The 23,823-nt window shown below is 46.4% G+C and overlaps 1 protein-coding gene across 1 annotated transcript in view; it reads right to left on the bottom strand.

Moving 5' to 3' along the window:
- The window catches only part of LOXHD1 (lipoxygenase homology PLAT domains 1), a gene marked incomplete at its 5' end in the record, with an annotated part of 213,163 nt that overhangs the window by 40,436 nt on the left and 148,904 nt on the right, over positions 1–23,823 (bottom strand). The window contains 4 exons of the mRNA XM_081940466.1: positions 371–556; positions 13,280–13,488; positions 17,295–17,391; positions 22,819–23,028. Of these exons, the coding sequence (XP_081796592.1) occupies positions 371–556; positions 13,280–13,488; positions 17,295–17,391; positions 22,819–23,028 (702 nt within the window). The remainder of the gene's footprint in view (positions 1–370; positions 557–13,279; positions 13,489–17,294; positions 17,392–22,818; positions 23,029–23,823) is intronic.

Here is a 23,823-nt window from a genome sequence, read left to right on the forward strand (position 1 = left end):
AATGCTCCAGAGGGCTAAAACTGGCCCTATGAGCAAACCGGAAGTACGTCCCCAAACTCCCAGTTTGCCCGTAGGACTGGTTTTTCGTGCTCCAAAGGCTTCAAGAAAGCCTCCGGAGAATGAAAAATGGCCTCAAAAGAAGACCGAAGTCAGCTGACAGGGCAACACCTTGCCATAGGTTCACCATCAAGGCAATAGGCTGACTCTGTAAACCATCTCCCCAGAGAATGCTGTAAAGCATCAAGGGGCAGTATATAAATTTAAGTGCTAGTGCTACTGCTATTTAGACGGTCATTAAAATGGTTGTAAGTTGAGGACTATCTGCAACCTGTTTGCTTCAAACGAGAGAAGTTCTTTCAGTAAGACTAACCTTTAGGCCAATATTGATGCAATCCGCATCCAGGATGTTGAAGACACGTGACGTGAGACCATCTCCCCTGTCCTGAGCCAGCCAGCACTTGCAAACAAAAGTGTATATCACACCCTTAGTTGGCACTGTGACACTGAATTCATCCAAGAGCCAGGAGCTTTCGGGCGTAGCCCCATCATGGCCAATCTAGGAGAGATAGGAACAGGTTACCAACTTGGTCCTAATGAACATGGGTGGGATTCCTTAAATATCTAACAGGAAAGAATTAAAACTGAGGATAACAGAAAAGAGCAAAGAATTCTGTTGTAGCAGTGATGGATAACTTTTTTGCCATCACATGCCAAAAGTGGGGGGAGCGCAGGGGGTCCCTGTGTGGGTGTGCCCACACCCATAATTCTATGCGTGTGTGGCCCCTGCCCTCCCCCCGCTTTTGGCATGCAATGGACCCGTTTATCACCCTCCCCAGGCTCCAGAGGCTTTCTGAGAGCCTGGGGAGGGTGCAAATGGTTTTCCCCGCACTGCCGGAGACCCTCCGGAGTGCAAAAAATGGCCCTATGGCCAACTCGGAAGTCCGTTCCCGAACCTCTGGGTTGCCCATAGGCCATTTTTCTCCCTCCGGAGACTTCAGGGAAGCCACCTGAAGCCGCTGGAGGGCGAAAAATGGCCAAACAGGCAAACCAGAAGTTCAGGAATGGACTTCCGGGTTGCCCGTAGGGCTGTTTTTTGCCCTCCGGCGGCTTCAGAAGGCTTCTCTGAAGCCTCCGGAGGTAGAAAAATGGCCCAACGCGCAAACCGGAAGTCTGTTCCCAAACTTTCGGTTTGCGCGTTGGGTTGTTTTCATCGAAAAAATGTACAGGTACCAATCAGGTGAAGCCTGGCTCAATAACGGTAACTGTGAAAGGATCTTGGAGTTCTGGTGGACAATCACATAAATATGAGCCAGAAGTGTGCAGCTCCAGCCAGGAAAGACAATGCAATACTAGGTTGCATTAACAGAGAGATAGAATCAAGATCACATGATCTTGTACCGCTTTATAAAGCCTTAGTCAGGCCACACCTGGAATACTGCATCCAGTTTTGATCACCACATTATTAAAAAAGATACACAAATATTTTGTGCACCGAACTGGCAGTAATGCCAGCAGCAATTCACCTCTGCCCCTCACTGATGCTTGAGTCATTATAAAATAGAATAACAGAGTTGGAAGGGACCTTGGAGGTCTTCCAGTCCAACCCCCTGCTCAGGCAAGGAAACCCTACACCACTTCAGACAAATGGTTATCCAACATCTTAAAATTTTCAGTGTTGGAGCATTCACAACTTCTGGAGGCAAGCTGTTCCACTGATTAATTGTTGTAACTGTCAGGAAATTTCTCCTTAGTTCTAAGTTGCTTCTCTCCTTGATTAGTTTCCACCCATTGCTTCTTGTCCTGCCCTCAGGTGCTTTGGAGAATAGCTTGACTCTTTCTTCTTTGTGACAACCCCTGAGATATTGGACGACTGCTATCATGTCTCCCCTGGTCCTTCTTTCTATTAAACTAGACATACCCAGTTCCTGCAACCGTTCTTCATATGTTTCAGCCTCCAGTCCCCTAATCATCTTTGTTGCTCTTCTCTGCACTCTTTCTAGAGTTTCCACATCCTTTTCACATCGTGGTGACCAAAACTGAATGCAGTATTCCAAGTGTGGCCTTACCAAGGCATTATAAAGTGGTATTAACACTTCACGTGATCTTGATTCTATCCCTCTGTTTATGCACCCTAGGACTGTATTGGTTTTTATATGGCATGTGATTTGTGAACTCCTAAAGCTTCTTGCCTGGCCAGTTTTGGAAGAAACTATAAGGTAGATTAGGCCTTTTTTAGAGTAAGGATGATGTCAACTCAAGATGGATGCTCCTCTTATCGGCCGATGCCCTTCAGAAGTGAGTTAGCGCATCTGCTGCTTTAGAGGAAACACAGCAAAGATTGAGCTGCTATGCTAAAAAAAAAAATCCATAACCATTCTTACATCATTAATCTTACAGTGTGTCATCTGGGTATAGTCTTTGTGTCATCATATGTAACAGTTACATAATTTTTAATCTATTTTTATCTTGCCTTTACATTTACATGTCAATTGCCTTTTAATTCCCCTATAATTCTGCGTTCTTTTCTAAATTATTCAATTTTCTGTTTCTTTTTGTCTATATTTATTTTCTATCCAGTGATAAAAAACATCCCCATATCTTATAATACCCTGATTCTTCCTTCTCTTTGATTGCCAACGTTAATCTGTTCATTTCTGCACAATCTTAACATTTTTTTTAATTACCTCTCCCTCTGAGGGAATTTTTTTGCCATTTTCCAATCTTGTGCAAATACAATTCTAGCGGCAGTTATTAACACGAATAATTAAATATACATTTTCTTTACTATATTTCTCCGGGAAAACACCCAACAAAAACAGTTCTGGCTTTAAATCAATATGCTTCTGCATCATCCTTTCCAACCACATGCGAATTTTTGCCCAACATTTTTTTGCCTCTGCACAGGTCCACCCCGTATGATAATATGATCCCGGTGTCTGGTGACGTTTCCAACGGTTGATTTATCTTGAAACATTTTTGCCAATCTTTCCGGGTGACATATGCCATCTATAAAACATTTTATACAAATTCTCTTTATATGCTGTTGCCATTGTTAATTTAGAATTCCTTTCCCATAATTGCTGCCACTTCTCAAGTCCTATTGTATATCCAAAAGTTTTTTCCCACGCTATCATTTTTTTCTTTTACTTCTGCTGCTATGCTTCTTCTGCAGGTGGTTGGTTTCTCACTGGCGAGAACTACAGTGATATCCCAGGAGTTCCAATCTCAAATGCAGGTATATGATGCTTTGAAGGTGCTGCCAGCTGAAGGCAGGACAAGAAGCAATGGATGGAAACTAATGAACGAGAGGAACAACCTAGAACTAAGGAGAAATTGAGGGGTCCCTGGCGCTCTCTGAGCTTGCTTGTTTTCTTGCAGTCGCTTTGTTACCCTAATTAGATAACTGTTAGGTAAGCAATCTCTCTGTTAGGAGAGGGAGTGTGCAGAGAAGCGTAATGAGAGTGGTATGGAAGAACGCGCACAAACCAGCATACAGGGACACCGAATAGTAAAAGTAATAGTATTTTACTTATGTGGAAAATAGAGGTATTCAAAGTTCATCAAACAGTCCAAGTCATACACGGTTCAGTCAGTCCAGTTATCAATGTTCTCAGTTAAGGAGTGATCCTTCAAACACAGTCCAGTATCATATAATCAGTTCAGCGCACAAAGTCGCTAAGAGTAGCAAAACTCACAGTAACTCACGATACAGTATCTATTCACCGATCAGCATCTAACAAACAGAGAGGTAACAGTCATTCTGGCTCCCTCTTATGGCTGCTTGAGGTAACAGCAACCAATCACATTACAGCAGTACTTAAAGCTACAGTACTACCATCATGGTTTATATATTGCTGACCCAACTGTTAGCTTACATTCCTAACAATAACATCATCAGTGTTAATATTGATCTTTAATGTTTGAACTAGCACAATAGATCTTGACCCTGAAAGGTGCAATACTATAGGAAGTTAGCACCCACCCACCCACCCTCCTAGAAGAATGAAATATTCTAGGAAATATTAAAAAGGCAGAATATTATGTTTCCCTGGAGGAGAAAAGGAGAAACGTGTTTTTAAAGACAAAGCAGCTTCCTGCAGAATTCATCAGGCATCCCTATTAAATTACTTGAAAGATTAATCATGGGTGTATTCTTATCAGTATAATTAGCTACCCCAATTGCTTCAAGGAAACCATTCTCAGTCAGTTCTAATAAACTGCTTGTGTAAATAAGGAATGGTTGTAAATCCTGTTCAAAGCAAAAGTTCATTATTAGCAAAAGCACTATTGCCTTTTTCACGCCTGATGGAAAGATTACTGCCCCGTCTAGTTTTCAACATTTTAATAACCTCCCACCCCAAGGAGACCACTTTATTTAAACCAAGAAACTCACATCTGTCTCCCACCCTGCATGTTTTTTTTTTTAATGATGACTTGATTGTTTCAATCTAACCGTCTATGGAAGGGTGTTATTTCCCTGCTAATACCTGCACAGCTGCAAAAAAATAGAGATAATCACCTGTGGGGGTGGGGGAAATGCTGATGCTCAAATTCTTGAACTGTGGCAGAAATAAAGCAAAAAAGAAAATATTATATCTTTTGACAGTTCTGTCTCTGGAACCTGTCCTTTTTTCTTTGCCCGGGTTTTGTGAGCATACTTTGAAATGTCTTGCTTTTTCCTAACCTATTTTATAAAAGGTGGGCAGACTGCATTGACAATTTCCTGCCATTCTGAGTTACCAAATACAGAAAAAATTGTACTGTAAGCTAAAGCTAAAATCAAGCTAATGCATTTGGAAGGATAAAAAAAAATAGGGGAAACAAAAGTCCACCTGCGAATGGAATGCAGGCAGTCCTCGACTTATGACCTCAACTGAGCCCAAGATTTCTGTTGCTAAGTGAGATGTTTGCCAAGTGAATTTCCCCTATTTTACGACCTTTCTTGGTTGTTAAGTGAATCGTGGTTAAGTGAGTCACATGGTTGTTAAATGAATCTGGCTTCCCCAAGTCAGAAGGTCGCAAAAGGTGATCCCGGATCACCTGCAACCGTCGTAAATATGAGTCAGTTGCCAAGCATCCATATATTTCATTACAGGACCATGGGGATGCGGCAATAGTTACGATAACAATAGCAATAGCAGATTTATATACCGCTTCACCAGGGGTGGGTTCCGGATCCCGTTCCAACTGGTACAGTTGGAATGGGCCCGGTGTCACCCACATGGATGTGCGTGGCATTTGCATGCATCGTACCTGTCTGCGACGCCTCCACAAGCCTCACCGACGCTCCAGCTGCTTGGTGGAGCGTCACGCAGGCGCCATACGTGCCATGCCCGTGAGCGGAAGCGCCAAAGGCTTAAAGGACAGGTAAGGAGCTCGGGTGGACAAGTGGGCCCTCCGGAGCACCGTACCAGAACAGTACCCGGTGCTCCGGGTAGGCTCCGGTACGCCCGTACCAGGATGTACTGCCTGCAACTCACCACTGTGCTTCACAGTGCTTTACAGCCTTCCCTAAACAGTTTACAAAGTTAGCCCCCAACAATCTGGGTTCTCATTTTACCGATCTCGGAAGGATGGAAGGCTGAGTCAACCTTGAGCTGGTCAGGATCGAACTGCCAAACTGCTGGCAGCTGGCAGTCAGCAGAAGTAGCCTGCAGTACTGCACTCTAACCACTGTGCCACAGAGGCTCTGAAAGTGTGAAAAATGTTCCCAAGTCACTTTATTTCGGTATCGTTGTACCTTCAAGTGGTCATTAAATGCAATGTTGTAAGTCGAGGACTATCTGAATAGTTCTGTGGCACACTAAATGCATAAAGATTAAGAAAAATAGCACTTCAGATTCGGTTCTGAGCTCAACAGCCTGATTTTATTTTACTTTGTCCTATTTTTAGAAGTGGTGAGTTCTTAGCATGGCCTAGATTCCGGAAGGCAGTATCCCAAAAATCCTTCACTTTGACTAAATGACCCCAAATAACAGGTTGAGGCCTACACTGAAGCAGAACTCTTGAAAGCTTTTACGGTGGACTTTCCAGACTTAATTCTTTCCCGCCAAGCTGGATAAATTATGTTTTACACGGAAGGTTCAACCTTCATGTTCCTTGCATCAAGGAAGTCACTAATCCACTTGGAATAATGTCAAACTTTGGGGCTGAATCGCTTGTTAGTCTGAAAAAGCTGGCACGTCAAACTCCTGTCAGCGCAACACAAGAAAGCGTTAACATTCTCCCCTTGGGTTTTATAATGAAATATATTTACATGTAAACCAAAATCTGTTTCGTTTTATTTATTTTTGCTAACCCTGTTTAGCCTTGTCAGGCTGTAAAACAGTCAGGCACAGTTTAATTAAATGGAGGCGAAGCCGAGCTTTTCTGGGTCTGAGGATTTACGTAAGGCAAAACACAGTTTTGCTGTTTTAAATCCTGCCTCCAAAGATGCACCTAATTGGTAAAGGAAGCAAAATTGGTGTATAAGGATGAGTTATGGTTATGTAACACAGGCAGAGTCTATTTCTTAAATTCTCAGCAGGAGGAGGAGGAGGACGAGGAGGAGGAGGAGGAGGAGAAAGAAGAAAGAGGAAAGAAGAAGAAGAGGAGGAGAAAGAGAAGGAGGAGGAGAAGAGGAGGAGGAGGAGGAAGAAGAAGAAGAGAGGAGGAGGAGAAGGAGAAGAAAGAAGAAGAGGAGGAGGAAGAGGAACAGGGGAAGAAGAAGAAGAGGAGGAGAAAGAGGAGGAGGAGGAGGAAGAATGGTCATACATAGAAGTTACTTTTTCAGTACTGTAGTAATTTTGAACAATTACTAAAGGGATGGTGGTAAGTCATGAACTCCCCATATGTTGCTATCTACTGCAGGGGTCCCCAAGTCATGGACCATGGGCTACTACTACAGGGCCGTGGTCTGTTTGAAACCGGGCAGCGCAAGCCAAGGGCAAGTGCCTGCGCAAAACTCCACTCTTGTGAGTGGTGGGGCCCTTGTGCTTGTGCAAGAAGCTCCACTCTCATGAGCAATGGGCCCTTGCATTTGTGTGAGCTCCACTCACGAGCAGAGGGTGCTTATACTTGCATGTGAAGTGCCATTCATGCTTGTACGCCTGCCACTCACAGCCCCCCGCCCCCGCCCCACAAGGTGGAAAAGTTGGAAAAGTCTACTATTTATAAATATAAAAATGGCTGTGGGTGGGTGTGCTTGTGTGTGTGTGTGTGTACCAGCATAACTCTGGAATGCCTTGAGCAATTTCAACCAAACTTGGTACACAGTTGACTTACCCTCTGGAAAAAAAATACTGTGGGAGGTAAGATACCCCTAACAAATCTCAGGTGTGTGTTCTGTTAAGATACAGCCTGCTGTGCCTTAAAATGGCTTCTACTGAACTGCCTTAAATGGCTTCTACTGTACAGTGCAGTGGAGTTGCCATGGTAATGGCTTCACGTTCCTCCTCAAGGGGGCTCCCTCTGTTAAGGGGGAAAATCCAACCTTAGAAATTATGCTTCTGGGGACACAGGGAAAACATTTTTAATTAATTTCATTGTCGCCGAAATCAGGGCTCAGTGAGAAGTTGCTCTTCCCATCGCTTCTTCAGGAATTGTGGCGACGTTAATGGAAGAAGGAAGGTCAGCCCCATTCTGCACTTACGTTGCCACTTGACATCGCTGTCTAATACAGGATTGGGATAAATAAATACCCAGGCAATGCCAGGTTATCAGCTAGTTTAAGGATAAACGGTGGAAGAAGCTAATATGAAGTGGCACCTATCTTGCAATAGCAGTTTTGTTGATTATCATTGAAGCACAAGGCACAGACATTTTCTCGGGTCCAAAAGTGCATGCTCTAAAGATTAGGTGGAACAGGAGCTAGACCTAATTTGAATTAAATTATTAATTACTTACATTTATATTAATGGAGGTAATCAGTTCACTCCCTGTGTGTTTGATAATTGCTACATTTTTTCTTGTAAAATATGATTATTTAATGGCAATTTGTGGATCGATTCAGAGCCATACCTCCAGGGTTTGGGAGGGGGGAGGGCAGTGGTGAAATTCATTTTTTTTACTACCGGTTCTGTGGGCGTGGCTTGGTGGCCATGGCAGGGGAAGGACTGCAAAATCCCCATGCCCTCCCAACTCCAGGGGGAAGGATATTGCAAAATCTTCATTCCCACCTGACTCCTGGGGAAAAGGATATTGCAAAATCCCTATGCCCACCCAACTCCAGGGGGAAAGATACTGCAAAATCTCAATTTCCTCCCCACTCCTGGGGGAAAGATACTGCAAAATCCCCATTCCCACCTGTTACATACTAGCTTCAACTATAGTGGTTTTCACCAAGATCCTCTGTTCCGGTAGGAACAGAGGTTTAATCTCATTGGTCGAAGGGTCTGACAATTCCCTCTAAAAGGGCTGCTGTCAGACTCAACCTTCGCTGGATTGTTCTCACTCGTTGCATTTAATAAAGAGCTGTTGTTACCGTTAGCCTGTGTGTGCCTATCCATTACCTGATCTAACACCACCCTACTCCTGGGGAAAAGGATATTGCAAAATCTCCATTCCCACCCTATTCTGGCTCCAGCCAGAGGTGGCATTTGCCGGTTCTCCAAACTACTCAAAATTTCTGCTACCGGTTCTCCAGAACCTGTCAGAACCTGCTGAATTTCACCCCAGGGGTAAGACCCGTCTCCATTTATGGACCATTGCAACAAACCATCTTGAGAAAAAGACATATAGGAGTTTTGAGATGAGACCAGAGACGGTTTGGGTAAAAGCTGTCCTTCCAACCATTTGTTACATAAATATTCCTGCCCTGTGACTTCTGATCACTGCACATTGCTTATGAGCCGTGATTAATGCCCTCCTGTATGAGGTGTCTCAAGAGAAGCTGTGAAAACAATTTCCATGTTGAGCAAGGAAATTATACATGAAGCGTTTCTCACTGTGGGCCATTTATGATTTTTTTTGTCAAAGGTTCCTTTTTTTTCTCTTTTCAAAACAACAACAACAAAAGAAAGAAAATAGAAAAAGAACGATGGAAGGAGCAGTGCCTCGTGCAAAACACACACACACACACACCCGCAGCAAAATAATTTTCGGCAAGGCCATTAAAGGACTTGTAACGAATAGTTTAGAGTAGTGATTCTCAATCTTGGCAACGTTCTACGGACTTCAACTCCCAGAACTGGCTGGCTGGGGGATTCTGGGAATTAAAGTCCACACATTTTAAAGCCGCCAAATTGAGAAACACTAGATCAGTGGTGGCTAACCTTTTTGTGCACATGTGCCCTACCCATAATGCACCCGTGACCCCCCACACATGCGCAAGCAAAACATACACACACTATGGCGGGGTGGGGTGTTTTCACACTCCCCAGGCTCTGGAGGCTTTCCTTGGGCCTCCAGGAGGGAGAAAAAGGCCTCCCCGGGCCTCCCCTGGAGGCCTTCCCTGAAGCCTTCTGGTACCAAAAATGGAGTACGGGGGAGGAGGGCGCGTCGCACTCCCTCTACACTCCCCCTGCACTCCCCCTGTCCCCGTGCATGTGTGCGTGACCCCTCATGCATGCGCGTGCATTTCCCGCATGTGTGGCAGAGACCCGAAAATCAGCTGGTCAGTGGGAGGTGGGCACGCATGCGCTGAGCTGGGCGACAGCTTGTGTATCCTCAGAGAGAGCTCTGTGTGCCGCAGGTGACACACCTGCCATAGGTTCGCCATCATGCCACTAGATTATACCATAAATTGGCTTTCCCTAATCTCTATTTGATTTGGGATAGCAATCCTCAGGAGTCTCTTTCTGATCTCTTAAGATAGGGATCAGCAAACTGCGGCTCTGGAGCCGCATGTGGCTCTTTCCTCCCTCTGTTGCGGCTCCGTCACCGGTCGGAGCCACAATTTTGAGTGGGGCTTCCAATGGGGTGGGGGTGGGAGAGAAGCACAGTGCGCCAGGAGAAGACTCTATGGCAAGGGGAGGGTTTTCCAGTTGTCTCCACAACTGAGTTGGGCTTTTGGTTATGACAGGTAGAGGAAAAAGTACGCCACGCTAGGAGGAGACTCTATGGTGGGGGAACTGAACTTCCGGTCAGCTCCAGAATTGAACAGGGAGCTTCCGGTTAGGACCTTTGTGGCTCCCGGTGTTTTCTCGTCTGTTGGAAACGGGTCCAAATGGCTCTTTGAGTGTTTAAGTTTGCTGATCCCTGTCTTAAGAGATACTGCTGTTCAGATTAGATCATTTTGGAGTGTTCGCAGAATACAGAATGAATATAGAATTGGAAGGAAGTCAGAAGTCTTCTAGTTCAACCCCAATGTTCAAGCAGGTAGCCAGACACCAGGAGTCTTAAACTGCCAGGCTTAGATTGGTACCAGTCTTGGCCTGTTAGCAGAGGTGGGATTCAGCCGGTTCGGACTGGTTAGAGGAAACCGGATGCTAATTTTGCATCTGGTTTGCCAAACCGGTAGTAGGAAGGACTGGCTAGCCCCGCCTGCCCCGCCCCTCCCAGGAGTCTCCACGCAGCCTGTTCATCTTGCCAGGTAATTTCAGGGCCCGTGCGGAGGCTCTGGGAGGGGAAAAAACAGCCCTCCCAGAAGCTCCGGAACTCTGGAAACAGGCTGTTTCCAGCCTCCAGAGGGCCTCCAGAGCACAGGGGAGGCCATTTTCACCCTCCCGGAGGCTCATAAAAACCCTCCAGAGCCTGGGGAGGGTGAAAAATGGGCCTCCTGGAAGTTCCAGAAGTCCGGAAACAGGCCTCTGGAGCTCACAGGGAGGCCGTTTTTGCCCTCCTGGAGGCTCAAGGAAATCCTCTGGAGCCTGGGGAGGGCAAAAATGCCTCCCCCACCATGGTGCAGGAGGCCAAATAAGCCACATCCCCATGTCCACGCCCACCCAGCCACCATGCAGAAAACCGGTTGCTAAATCTTTTCAATCCCACCCCTGCCTGTTAGGAACAGGGCTGCACAGTTGAAGGTGAGTGGCTGGAGAGCAAAACTGAGCATATGCAGGATCTAGGTGCATATTCTTCCATACACACAGAGAGAGACACACGCACACTCCATGGAAAAATTGTCTTCTATGAAACTGGTCCCTGGTGCCAAAAAGATTGGGGCCACTGTCCTACAACATTCTGAACAAATGGCTGTCCAGTTTCTTCTTTAAAACTTCCAGTATTAGAGTACCCATAAGTTCTGGAGACAAACTGTTCCATGGATTAATTGTCTGGTTGTGTGCAAATTTGATGAGTTTCCCTAAATGTAGAATCTTACTTTTATCACCATGAATTTCATTTTGTAAGATAGCACCAATGTTCAAGTTTGTCAAGATCCTTCTGTATCTTCAGCCTATCTTCTGCATTGTTGGCTATTCCTGCCAGCTTGGTGTCATCTGCAAATTTGGTGAGTTCCCTACCTATTCCCTTATCCAAATCATTGATGGAGATGTTGAAGAGTAGTTCTGAGTCTATGGCAAAACCTTGGGGAACCCCATTGCTTATTTTCCTTCATGTAGTTTGGTTAATGACTGCATGCGGAGTGTGGTTGATCAGCCAGTTACGAATCGATCTGATGGTGATGCTATCTATCCCACATTTTTTCTGTCTTACCAAGAAGTAGTCTGTGGTCTACTTTGTCAAATGCCTTACTGAAGTCCAAATGTCCACAGCATATCCCTGATCAGAGGTGTGTTGTGGCCCAGCAGGAGCTGTTGGAGCTGCCACCAGACTCCGAGAGTGAGGGTCCCTATGAGTCGGCTCTGGAGAATGAGGAGGACCTTGGGCAGGGTTCTGACTCTGAGCAGGGATCGGAGAGTCTGGTTGGCCACCAGGAGGCGCCTGAGGCATGGAGCAGCGGTGAGAGCCAAAGGAGGGGGGCTCCTGATGCCATGCCTTGGAGCAGTGGGGAGGAGTCATGGGACAGTGAATCAGAGATCAGCAGGGAGTTCTTGGATGCTCGTTACCGCCGCGCCCTCAGACGCAGGGAGCAAGGGCACAGTTATCGGCGGTAAGGGCTCTCAGCTGCTGATGAGTAGACTCCCCTTCAGGCTATAAAAGGATTGACTGAGCATACGCCCTTTGCAGAAGTCAACATAGGAATTATTCAAGAAGTTTGGTCTTGGAAACGTAGCATGCTGGATAGCTGCTATCGTGCCTCGTGTCTGTGAGCCTTGTCATGGTGGTTTACTGCCAAGGATCTGTCTGTCTGTCTGTGCAATAAATCCTGTTAAAGTAGTATTGTTCCGGAGCGTGTTCTGTGTGGGCGAGGGAAGAAGGGGGGTCTGAACAGAGGTGTATTCTGCCGGTTTGGACTAGTTCACCCGAACCGGTAGCAGAAATCATGGGTGGCCCCGCCCACCTGCTCCAGCTGCATGGCATCCCATTTAGACACTTTTTTAAGCCAAAGTGCGCGCACAGAAGGATGAGCGTACGCGCTCTCATATTTGCGAACCGGAAGGTAAGGTAAGGAAATACCACCCCTCTCCCTGATCCATTATTTTAGTCACTTTGTCAAAGAATGTAATAAACTTTCTCTGGCATCATTTATTTTTGAAAAATCTGTGGCGGCTTCTAGTTATCATTTCGCTTGTTTCTAGGTGTTCGCGGATCTGTTGCTTGATTATTATTTTTTCCAGAATCTTCTCTAAAAACCCAAACTCCCCAAAGACCATCCTGCCTCTTCTAGTAATACCACAGCACCAATATCCTACCTAGGGGTGGGATTCAAACATTTTAGCAATCGGTTCTCTGCCCAGTTCCTGGATGGGTGTGGCCATGGTGGGTGTGGCTTACTCAGCCTCCTGCACCATGTGGGGAGTATTTTCGCCCTCCCCAGGCTCCAGAGGCTTTCCTTGAGCGTCCGGGAGGGCGAAAACAACATCCCCCGGACTCTGGAGGCTTGGAAATGAGCCTGTTTCCAGACTTCTGGAACTTCCGGGAGGCACATTTTTCGCCCTCCCAGAGCCTCCGGGCAGGGCCTGCACTTACCTGGCACCCAAAACGGGCCACATGGAGACTCCTGGGAGGGGAGAGGAGGGTGGGCAGGGCCAGCCTTGCAGCTACCAGTTCGGTGAACCAGATGTAAAATTAGTATCCAGTTTGCCCGAACCAGTCCGAACTGGCTGAATCCCACCCCTGATGGTACCTACTATGTCCCTTGCTTGACAAAATAATGAAAAAAAAACCTTCCCTTTTGAAACAACCTACAGAGATAGAGTACCCACATCCTCTGGAGGCCTGCAATTTCTCGGTCTCTTTTTAGGCAATGCTGAACTTAAGGAATTAACTGATCGCTCTTGTCAGTCCTATGACGTACCTCAATTTTTCTGACTTCGCCGACATCTATTCCCATAACGGAGACTTTCTCCACAGAAGACTCTGCGAACTGGGTTTTTCCTTCCGGGAGATCGAGCCACAAGTGTCCGGTCGAGTTTTCCTGAGGACCGATGATGATGATGAAAACTCGGCTGCTGGTGCTCGAGTCGTATTCTTTCCCAGTGATGAGGAGGATGTGGTAAGGAATGACTGAAAAGAAAGGCAGTCACATCACGCCAATGAGATTGAGGAGGGGCGTCCAAAGGCCTCCATTTTAATTCCTGCTCTCTAGCTAACACTAGCGTAAAGGACGTTAGGCCCCGAGGTTGTAGAGATGCTCCTCAACTTACAGCCACTCCTTTAGTGACCGTTCCAAGTTACAACAGCACTGACAAAAGTGACTGATGACCGATTTTCACACTTACGACCGTTGCAGCATTGCCATGGTCATGTGATCAAAAATTGGCAACTGGTTCATATTTTATGAGGGTTGCAGGGTCATGTGATCCCCCCTTGGCGGCCTTCTCACGAGCAAAGTCAACGGGGGAAGCCAGATTCGCTTAACAACTGTGCTACTAACGTAGCAACTGCTGTGATTCGCTTAACCACTGGGGCGAGAAAGGTCGTAAAATGGGGCGGAGCTCACTTAACCACTGTCTTGTTTATCAGTGGAAATTTTGGGCTTAATTGTGGTCGTAAGTCGAGGACTACCTGTGTGAGAACCTTGGAGCATCTTCTGACAGCCTGACAATGGCTAGAGGCTAGTAGCGTGGCTTCCTTCCGATCAGTGGTTGAAGCACAGACAAAAGGTATAGGATCGATCCCCACATAGGAAACAAACAAAAATGGCAGGGAACCACAGCTCTGCCTCCAATATTGTTACCTATATGACTTTCCAGATTTTGTTACTGTGACATTTACTGGTTTAAGGTTTAAGGTTTAAGGTTTATTTGGATTTATATGCCGCCCTTCTCCAAAGGACTCAGGGCGGCGTACAACATTAAAAACACACATCACAAAAGTTTAAAAAAAAGATTAAACCCAATTCCAAAAAGACCAAACCGTTTTGGTTTTTTTGTCCTCCCCAATCATGCTTAGCATAGCCTGAAGCTATTAAAATCGTAATGGGAACATTTGCCAAGGCCAACTCACCACGGAACAACTAGCCTCTCCACAGGACAATCTAAAAATTCAATTTAATTAGTTAAAATAAAATTTAAAAATTATATATAATTTTTGCCATTCACGTTTCGTTTTGTCCCTCCTTTTGCATCCTTTTTAAAAAGAGTCTGTTCCACCATTTCTTTGATATTAGTGTAACTCTTGTCCCGCAGCAAGGTGTCCCATGGTGAGTTGACTGCGGCCAATTGGCCATGGTGAGTTGGCTGTGGCCAATTGGCCAAGGTGAGTTGGCCATGGTAAGTTGGCTGCAGCCAATTGGCCATGGTGAGTTGGCTGCAGCCAGTTGGCCATGGTGAGTTGGCCATGGTGAGTTGGCCATGGTGAGTTGGCCATGGTGAGTTGGCCATGGTGAGTTGGCTGTGGCCAGTTGGCCATGGTGAGTTGGCCATGGTGAGTTGGCCATGGTGAATTGGCCATGGTGAGTTGGCCATGGTGAATTGGCTGCAGCCAGTTGGCCATGGTGAGTTGGCCATGGTGAATTGGCCATGGTGAGTTGGCCATGGTGAGTTGGCCATGGTGAGTTGGCTGCGGCCAGTTGGCCATGGTGAGTTGGCCATGGTGAGTTGGCCATGGTGAGTTGGCCATAGTGAGTTGGCCATGGTGAGTTGGCTGCAGCCAGTTGGCCATGGTGAGTTGGCCATGGTGAGTTGGCTGCAGCCAGTTGGCTATGGTGAGTTGGCCATGGTGAGTTGGCCATGGTGAGTTGGCCATGGTGAATTCACCATGGTGAGTTGGCCATGGTGAGTTGGCTGCAGCCAGTTGGCCATGGTGAGTTGGCCATGGTGAGTTGGCCATGGTGAGTTGGCCACGGTGAGTTGGCCATGGTGAGTTGGCTGTGGCCAGTTGGCCATGGTGAGTTGGCCATGGTGAGTTGGCCATGGTGAATTGGCCATGGTGAGTTGGCCATGGTGAGTTGGCCATGGTGAGTTGGCTGCGGCCAGTTGGCCATGGTGAGTTGGCCATGGTGAGTTGGCCATAGTGAGTTGGCCATGGTGAGTTGGCTGCAGCCAGTTGGCCATGGTGAGTTGGCCATGGTGAGTTGGCTGCAGCCAGTTGGCTATGGTGAGTTGGCCATGGTGAGTTGGCCATGGTGAGTTGGCCATGGTGAATTCGCCATGGTGAGTTGGCCATGGTGAGTTGGCTGCAGCCAGTTGGCCATGGTGAGTTGGCCATGGTGAGTTGGCCATGGTGAGTTGGCCATGGTGAGTTGGCTGAGGCCAGTTGGCCATGGTGAGTTGGCCATGGTGAGTTGGCCATGGTGAGTTGGCCACGGTGAATTGGCCACGGTGAGTCGGCTATGGTGAATTGGCCATGGTGAATTGTCAAAGACCTACTAAAATGTTTGTGAAACAGTCTAGACCAGCATTTTGAAACTTGGCAACTTTAAGCTGTGTGTCTATGAAGGTTCTCAGTCAACAAGGTTATGGTTGTCCCAAAGGTGTTTTTTCAAGAGGTAACTGGGTTTTCTGTTTTTTCTTTGAAGACGTTCTGCTTCTCATCCAAGAAGCTTCTTCAGCTCTGACTGGATGGTGGGGACTGGAAGGATTCATACTCCTTGCAGACAGGTGGCCATTTGCATTCTTTAAGAGAATCATTGAGACCACTTGAGAGCTTTTTCTGTGTCTTCATGGTCACCTGAGTGGTGCAAATGGGTGTGGAGGATTCTTGGAACTGCTTTGTCCACATTTTGGACAGAGATAACAGCTGGTTTGAAAAAGCGATCAAAGAGGCCATCTACTGTATTTTTCGGAGTATAAGACACACCTTTTTCCCTCAAAAAAGAAGCTGGAAATCTAGATGCATCTTATACACTGAATACAGTATTTTTTGCCTCCCGAAACCCCGCTCCCTTCACCAAAATGGCCGTCATAGCCTTTAGGAGGCTTCTGGGGGCTGGGGAGGGCAGCATTAAAGGAAATAGGCACCGCTTTTTGCTAAATTTCCCCCCCCCCCCAGCCCCCAGGACCACTCTATAAGCCTCCTAAAGGTTATGCATGCCCTTTTTGTGGGGACAAAAAACAGGCCCATTTTCATGAAAAATTGGCCGTTTTTTGCTCATTTGTGGGGTGGGGGAACCCCCCAGGAGCACTCTACAAGCCTCCTAAAGGCTATGCATGCCCTTTTTTTTCAACAAAAAAACAGCCCGTTTTTGGGAGGTCTGCAGAGTGCAAAAACCTTTTTTTTAAATTTGCCTCTTCAAAATCTTGGTGTGTCTTATACTCCGGAGCATCTGTATACTCCGAAAAATACAGTATGTCAAAATTGAACAGCCCTCTCTCAATAAAGGGGGAGGGATACAGCATCATCTATCTCCAGTCTACAACAGAGTCCTTTCATCAGTTCTGAGACGGCTCCTGTCAGGGTTGCAAGTAATACACCCATAATACAGAGAACTCTGAGGCAGGCACATTTCTCAAAGAACAATTTATTAGCACACATCACTTCAGTGCTGACAGCTACACAACCATTTGCACCACTCCGGTGACCCTGAGGACACAGATAAACCTCCAAGGGGCCTGAATGATTCTCTGAAAGGATGCAAATGACCAGCTGTCTGCAAAGAGTGTAAATCCTTCCATTCTCCACCATCCAGTCCGAGTTGAAGAAGCTTCCTGGATGAGAAGCGAAATGTCTTCACAGAAAAACAAGAAAGTTTAAGATGTGTGGATTTCAACTCTTAGAATTCTGAAGCCAGCATGCCAAGTTTGAAAAACACTGGCCTAGACATAAATCCATAACTTCAGCAAGATACAATAGAGAGGTTTTGCTGAGTCTGGGTACAAGCCTGGAACAGTCTTATATCCTGCTTTCTCCACACAGTATTACTTCCTTACGTGTCCCATCGAGTGCAGAGCTGTTGGACTTCTTCTCCTTGAGATTGTCTCGGTTCAAGGATGCGTTTCCTATGCTCAGGCAGTCAGGATCATAGTTCTAATAAGAGAGCACAAATACACGAAGGAACACCAATACTTGCACTTTGAAAGAGCGTTTGCAGCGTGACTACTATTAGGAGCAAAACACAACACAGAGAGACTTAAGACATTTAACAGCGGTTTATATACAACCTATACAGACATATGCCGTATTTTTTAGAGTGTAAGACGCACCTTTTTCCCCTCAAAAAAGAGGCTGAAAATATGGGTGGGTCTTATACACTGAATACAGCATTTTTTGCCTCCCGAAACCCTGCTCCCTTCATCAAAATGGCCGTGCATCGCCTTTAGGAGGCTTCCAGAGTGCTCCTGGAGCTGGGGAAGGCAGAAATGAGCAAAAAACGGGCAGTTGTTTGCTCGTTTTTGCCGCCCTCCCCCAGGAGCACTCTGCAAGCCTCCTAAAGGCTATTCATGCCCTTTTTTTGAACAAAAAATGGGCCTGGTTTCACGAAAAAAATGGGTCATTTTTGGGAGGTTTGCAGGGTGCAAAACCTTTTTTTAGAATTTGCCTCTTCAAAACCTTGGTGCGTCTTATACTCCGGTGCGTCTTATACTCCGAAAAATAGGGTAAGGGGTAGCAAATACCTGACAAGTAATCAATCTTCTTCTTAACCTTACATGGAGAACTTAGCAATGGATACCAGACACAAGGAGAGAGATACACGAGGAGAGAGAGATTCGTCCTCTTATGGCCTCCTTTATATAGTCATCTCTTAAAGTGGTAAAGTCTTGTGTGGATCCCTTAATAGTCTTAAACTGGCTATACCAATGCTGATTCATCTTCATTGCATCAGCCTTGCATTTCATCAGCTTTACAGTAGCATCAGCCTTACATTGGCTGGTCAAACTATTCTCAAAAGCACCTGAGGGTAGAACAAGAAGCAATGGGTGGAAACTCATCAAGGAGAGAAGCAACTTAGAACTAAGGAGGAATTTCCTGACAGTTACAACAATTAATCAGTGGAACAACTTGCCTCCAGAAGTTGTGAATGCCCCAACACTGGAAGTTTTTAAGAAGATGTTGGATAGCCATTTGTCTGAAATGGTATAGGGTTTCTTGCCTAGGCAGGGTGTTGGACTAGATGACCTCCAAGGTCCCTTCTAATTCTATTCTAATTCTAAAATAAAACCAACATTTTAGCACCATTCTCTAACCATATACAGCCCACCCGCAGCTTTGCTGCTTAGCTTCATCCTGCAATCTTAAATCTTTCTTCTGTGAAAAATGCCCTGTTTCCTGTCACTCCACGACTCCATCCATTCCTTGACAAATGTCCTATTTCCAGTTCCTTCCCATCACATGCAGGGGTGAAAAGGCAAGCTTTTGGAATCCCAGCCAGGAAAAAAAAAGAGGAGCTAATTGGAATTCAAAGTATAGTATGTGGATTAATTAACAGGCTCAAAATTAATAGGTGGTGTTTGTCCTTTTGCCTAGGAAAACCTTGTATGGCAGTTGAGGAAAAATGGGGTTGATTTGCAAGGATTTATTTTATAAGGCAAAGTAATGTTTTAATTGCACATTACCAGAGAAACACATATATATTAACATAGGGGCAAATGGAAAGACTGCAGAGACAAGTTAGATGGTGTTGTATTTAATACCAGTATCTGAGAAGAATCCAGTGGGAGCTAGCTTACTAAGTTGCTATTATTCATTGCCTTTAAAAGGGGGGAAATTAATTAGGCTTCATTGGAACGGTTGCAGGATTTGACTAGTCGAGAGAAAAGAAGGACTTGGGGAGACCTGATAGCAGTATTCCCGTATTCGAGAGGCTGCCACAAAGAGGAGGGGGCCAATTTATTTTCCAAAGCACCAGAAAGAAAGACAAGAAGCAATGGATGGAAACTAACCAAGGAGAGAAGCAACCTGGAATTAAGAAGAAACTGCCTAACAGGGAGGACAATTAACCATTGGAACAGCTTGCCTCCAGAAATTGGGGATGCTCCATCATTGGAGGTTTTTAAGAAGGGACTGGACAGCCACTTGACTGAATGGTATAGGGCAGTGATGGCGAACCTTTTTTGGCTCGCGTGCCACAAGTGGGGGGAGCGCAGGGGGGTCGAGTGCGGGCGTGCCGCACCCACAATGCAACGCGTGAACCCCCCCCATTTTTACATGTTTTTTTTTGCCCTCCCCAGGCTCCAGGGGCTTTATAGGAGCCTGGGGAGGGCGAAAAGAGCCTCCCCCGACCCCCCCAGAGGCCCTCCGGAGGCTTCAGGGACTGTCCGGAGGCTTCCCTGAAGCCTTCGGAGGGCTTAAAAAGTGACTTCCGGGTTGCTCGGAGGGTCGTTTTAAGCGCTCAGAAGGCATCAGGGAAGCCTCCGGACAGTCCCTGAAGCCTTCGGAACGCTTAAAACGACCCTCCGAGCAACCCGGAAGTCACTTCCGGTTTGCTCGGAGGGTGGTTTTAAGCGTTCCGAAGGCTTCAGGGACGGTCCCTGAAGCCTCCGGGGGGGGGCTCTTTTCGCCCTCCCCAGGCTCCTATAAAGTCTCTGGAGCCTGGGGAAGGCGAAAAATAGCTTTTAAAAAGGTGAACTCAGCTGGCCAGCGCGCGCATGCGCGCTGGCCAGCTGACAGGGCAGTGCCTCGCGTGCCCTGACAAATGGCTCTGCGTGCCACTTGTGGCACGCATGCCATAGGTTCGCCATCACGGGTATAGGGTCTCCTGCTTGAGCAGGGGATTAAACTAACAATAGCAATAGTACTTATATACCGCTTCATAGTGCTTTTACAGCCCTCTCTAAGTGGTTTCCAGAGTCAGCCTATTGCCCCCAACAATCTGGGTCCTCCTTTTACCCACCTGGGAAAAGTGAGCCTGGTGGGATTCGAACTGCCAAACTGCAGCTAGCAGTCAGCTGAAGTAGGCTCCACTCTACTCCACTCCACTTTGGATCGCGTGCCAAAAGCAGGGGAAGCACAGAGGGGTTGTGCACGGGCGTGCCCACACCCATAATGCTATGCGCGCAACCACCAAAAACCCCAACACCACGCGCTTGCCACCATGACCCTCTCACTTTTGGCGCACTTTTTTTGCCCTCTCCAGGTTCCAGAGGCTTTCTAGGGGCCTGGGAAGGGTGAAAACAGCCTCCTCTGCCTCCCTGGAGAACCTCCGGAGGCTTCAGGCGCTTCCTTGAAGCCTCCGGAGTGTGAAAAACCAGCCCTACGGGCAAACCGGAAGTTCACGGACGGAAGTGGGAAAGCTTCACATGATTATAAAGTAGCGAAGACAGAATAACCAAGTGGGAAGGGACTCCCGGTTTTCTCATAGGGCTGTTTTTTGCCTTCCTGAGCCTTCAGGGAAGCCTCCTGAAGCCTCTGGAGGGCAGAAAACAGCCTTAAACGAAGTCAGCTGGTCAGCACGCACATGCCTGCTAGAGCTGACAGGGCAACACCTCGCGTGCCCTAACAAATGGTTCCACATGCCACCTGTGGCACATTTGCCATAGGTTCGCCATCATGGCCCTATTTCAGACAAGAGGCTGCCCCGTCTCTTCTTTAAAATGTCTAGTAATGGAGCACCCACAATTCTGGGGGCAGCCTGTTCCACTGGTTAATTACGGTATCATCTGCAAATCTGATGAATCCCCCATCTGTTCCCCTGATCTCGGGGTACCTCACTGCTTACGTCTCTCCACATAGATGCATTTCCATGAAGACTACATGTCGAATGCAGTTTGTCAACCAGTTACAAAGCTGCCTTCTAATTCTGTTATCCTGAAGCTGGCTTTTTGCTTGACAGTATGCCATTGTCTCCCTTTTCTCTCTCCCCCCCCCCAAATAGTTTAAAAGAAGTAAACAAACAAACATCAAATTTGGCACATACTACAAGATGCAATCTGGATGTTGATAGGCCTCAAGTCCCGTCCCCCCCCCACTTCCCCTCTACTTTAAAAAAAAAGTGAAAATGCCTTTAGGGGACGTTATTTTCTTTTTTTCTCCTTCTTTTCAACGTTAATTATATCCAAGAAGGTGACTTTGATCTTTGATATAAACTTGCTTTCCCAAACTAGAAGGGCTTCTCCATCCATCCCGGAAACTCAAGTGCTCCATCAAAACGCCATGTCTTAAATTTCATTTTCCCTCGGACCCCATTGCACGACGGATAGGCTGGAGATAAAAACACAATTTTTCAGAGAGTCAAAAGTACACCGTTTGTGAAATATCTGACTTCCCATATGTTTTTATCTATCGCATTTATCTATTTGCTTGCATCAGAAACCCAGAACTTCGCTCCAGCCGTATTTTTACCAGACGAGAAAGGCCCCTTCAAAAGATGATGTTTTAACAGATGTCGAGATTAATTGCCAAAAATAAGAAGATAAAATTCTCTGGGTTATAAGAAAATAGCTCCAACGGGTTGATCAGAACCAAGAAAAACCTCATGATTGGCATTTCTGTGAATCTCCCGAAGCTTCTACAGCCAGCCAGGCCTCGAACCGTTCATTTAATGTCTGCACCCAATTTATCTTCGTTTTCTAAGAATCCTTCAATCAATCAGAATAGACATGGAAGGGACCTTGGAGTTCATCTAGTCCAGCTCCCTGCTCAAGCAGGAGATGCTATACCAGTGATGGTTAACTTTTTTCTCCTCTCGCGTGCTGAAATTGCGTTCATGTGTGCAATGGCGCCCATGTGTGTGCCCACACTCACAATGCAATGCGCCCTGATTTTGCGTATGCACAAATGACCCCACGGGCTTCCCCTACCCCCAGTGCATGCGCGCGACTCCCCCATGCCCCATTCTAGGCCTTGCAGGCCTCCCTGAAGCCTCCTGGAACCAAAAACGGGCCACGGGGGAAGGGCACACTCCCGCGCACTCCCCCAACCACTATGCATTTGCACACCCTCCCACGAATGCGCACACGTTTCCCACATGTGCAGCAGAGACCCCAAAATCAGCATGCGCCTGCCACCTGTGGCACACATACCATAGGTTCGCCATCCCAGTGCTATACCATTTCAAACAAGTCTCTTCTTAAGAACCTCCAGTGGTGAAACACCCACAACTTCTGAAGGCAAGTTGTTCCATTGTTTAATTGTCTTCACTGTTAGGAAGTTTCTCCTTAATTCCAGGTTGCTTCTCTCCTTGATTAGTTCCCAACCATTGCTTCTTGTCCTGCCCTCGGGTGTTTTGGAAAATAAATTGACCCGCTCCTCTTTGTGGCAACCCATCTCTCTTTTAATCTATCTTTGACTCTCTGAGGAAAAAAATGTGTTCTTCTCTCTCTCTCTCTAAAACAGTGGTGGGATTCAAATAATTTAACAGCCGGTTCTCAGCCCTAATGATTCCTTCCAACAACCAGTTCACCAAACTGCTCAGAAATTTAACAACCAGTTCTCCCGAAGTGGTGCGAACCGGCTGAATCCCACCGCTGCTCTAAAATTTAGGAAAAGTAGAAAGCCTTTTATAATCTCAAGATTTACTTTTTCCCAAAGGATTCGCTCAATGCTTAGATCCTCCTTTTTCCTTGACAGCCAGCGTTCACACTCAAATAGGTAGACGCTGTCCGTGGCATCGTTCAGGATCTCAACTTTCTCCAAGTACCAGTCGGGCCTTGGCAGAGTGTTGTCATGGCGTATCTTGATTTTAGAGATGGTGCCAAGGTCAACAGCTTCCATTGTGAAGATGTCTTCCTGTGGCAGATAGAAGAGAAATTCTTGGTTGGTCTTTAAAGGAGCATTTGTTGTGCAAGCAGAATGACAGAGTTGGAAGGGAGCTTTGAGGTCTTCTAGTCCAACCCCCTGCTCAGGCAGGAGACCCTATCTATACCATTTCAGACAAATGGTTGTCCAATCTCTTCTTAAAAAAAAACTCCAGGATTTATGATGGTCCTCCGTCCTGTCTGGAAACTTTGGAATATACGTACATTTTAAACCCACCTGAAGAACACAGGTAGTCCTCAGACGTACAACCATAATTACCCCAAAATTTCTGTTCTTAAGACAGTTGTAACGTGAACTTTGCCTCCTTTTACAACCAGAGTTTGTAACATGGTTGTTAAGTGAATCTGGCTTCCCTTGTCAGAAGGTCGTAAAAGGAGATCACATGCCAGTTGCCAAGTGCCCGGATTTTGATCATGTGACCATGCGGATGCAGTTGTAAGTGTGAAAAGGGGTCATAAGTCAATTTTTGTAGTAATTGTTGTAATTTCAAACAGTCACTAAACAAATGGTTGTAAGTTGAGGACTGCCTGTATTTACTTACACGCTCAATTTGGATGACACGTTAAAAAAAGTTGGGCATTTCTTCTCTCAGGGAGAACTGGGTTCAAATCCACCATCAGCAATGGAAACTTACTGAGTGACTTTGGACCATTCAAAGTCTCTTAGCCCAACCTGCACCCCTCAGATGGTTGTTTAACTTGGAGGAGGGCATTCTACATAAAATACTTTAATGTCAGAGTGCACGCAACTTTACTACGTAAGACA

This window comes from Natrix helvetica, assembly GCF_964273705.1.
Source record: "Natrix helvetica genome assembly, chromosome: 2".
Classification (NCBI taxonomy): Eukaryota; Metazoa; Chordata; class Lepidosauria; order Squamata; family Natricidae; genus Natrix; species Natrix helvetica.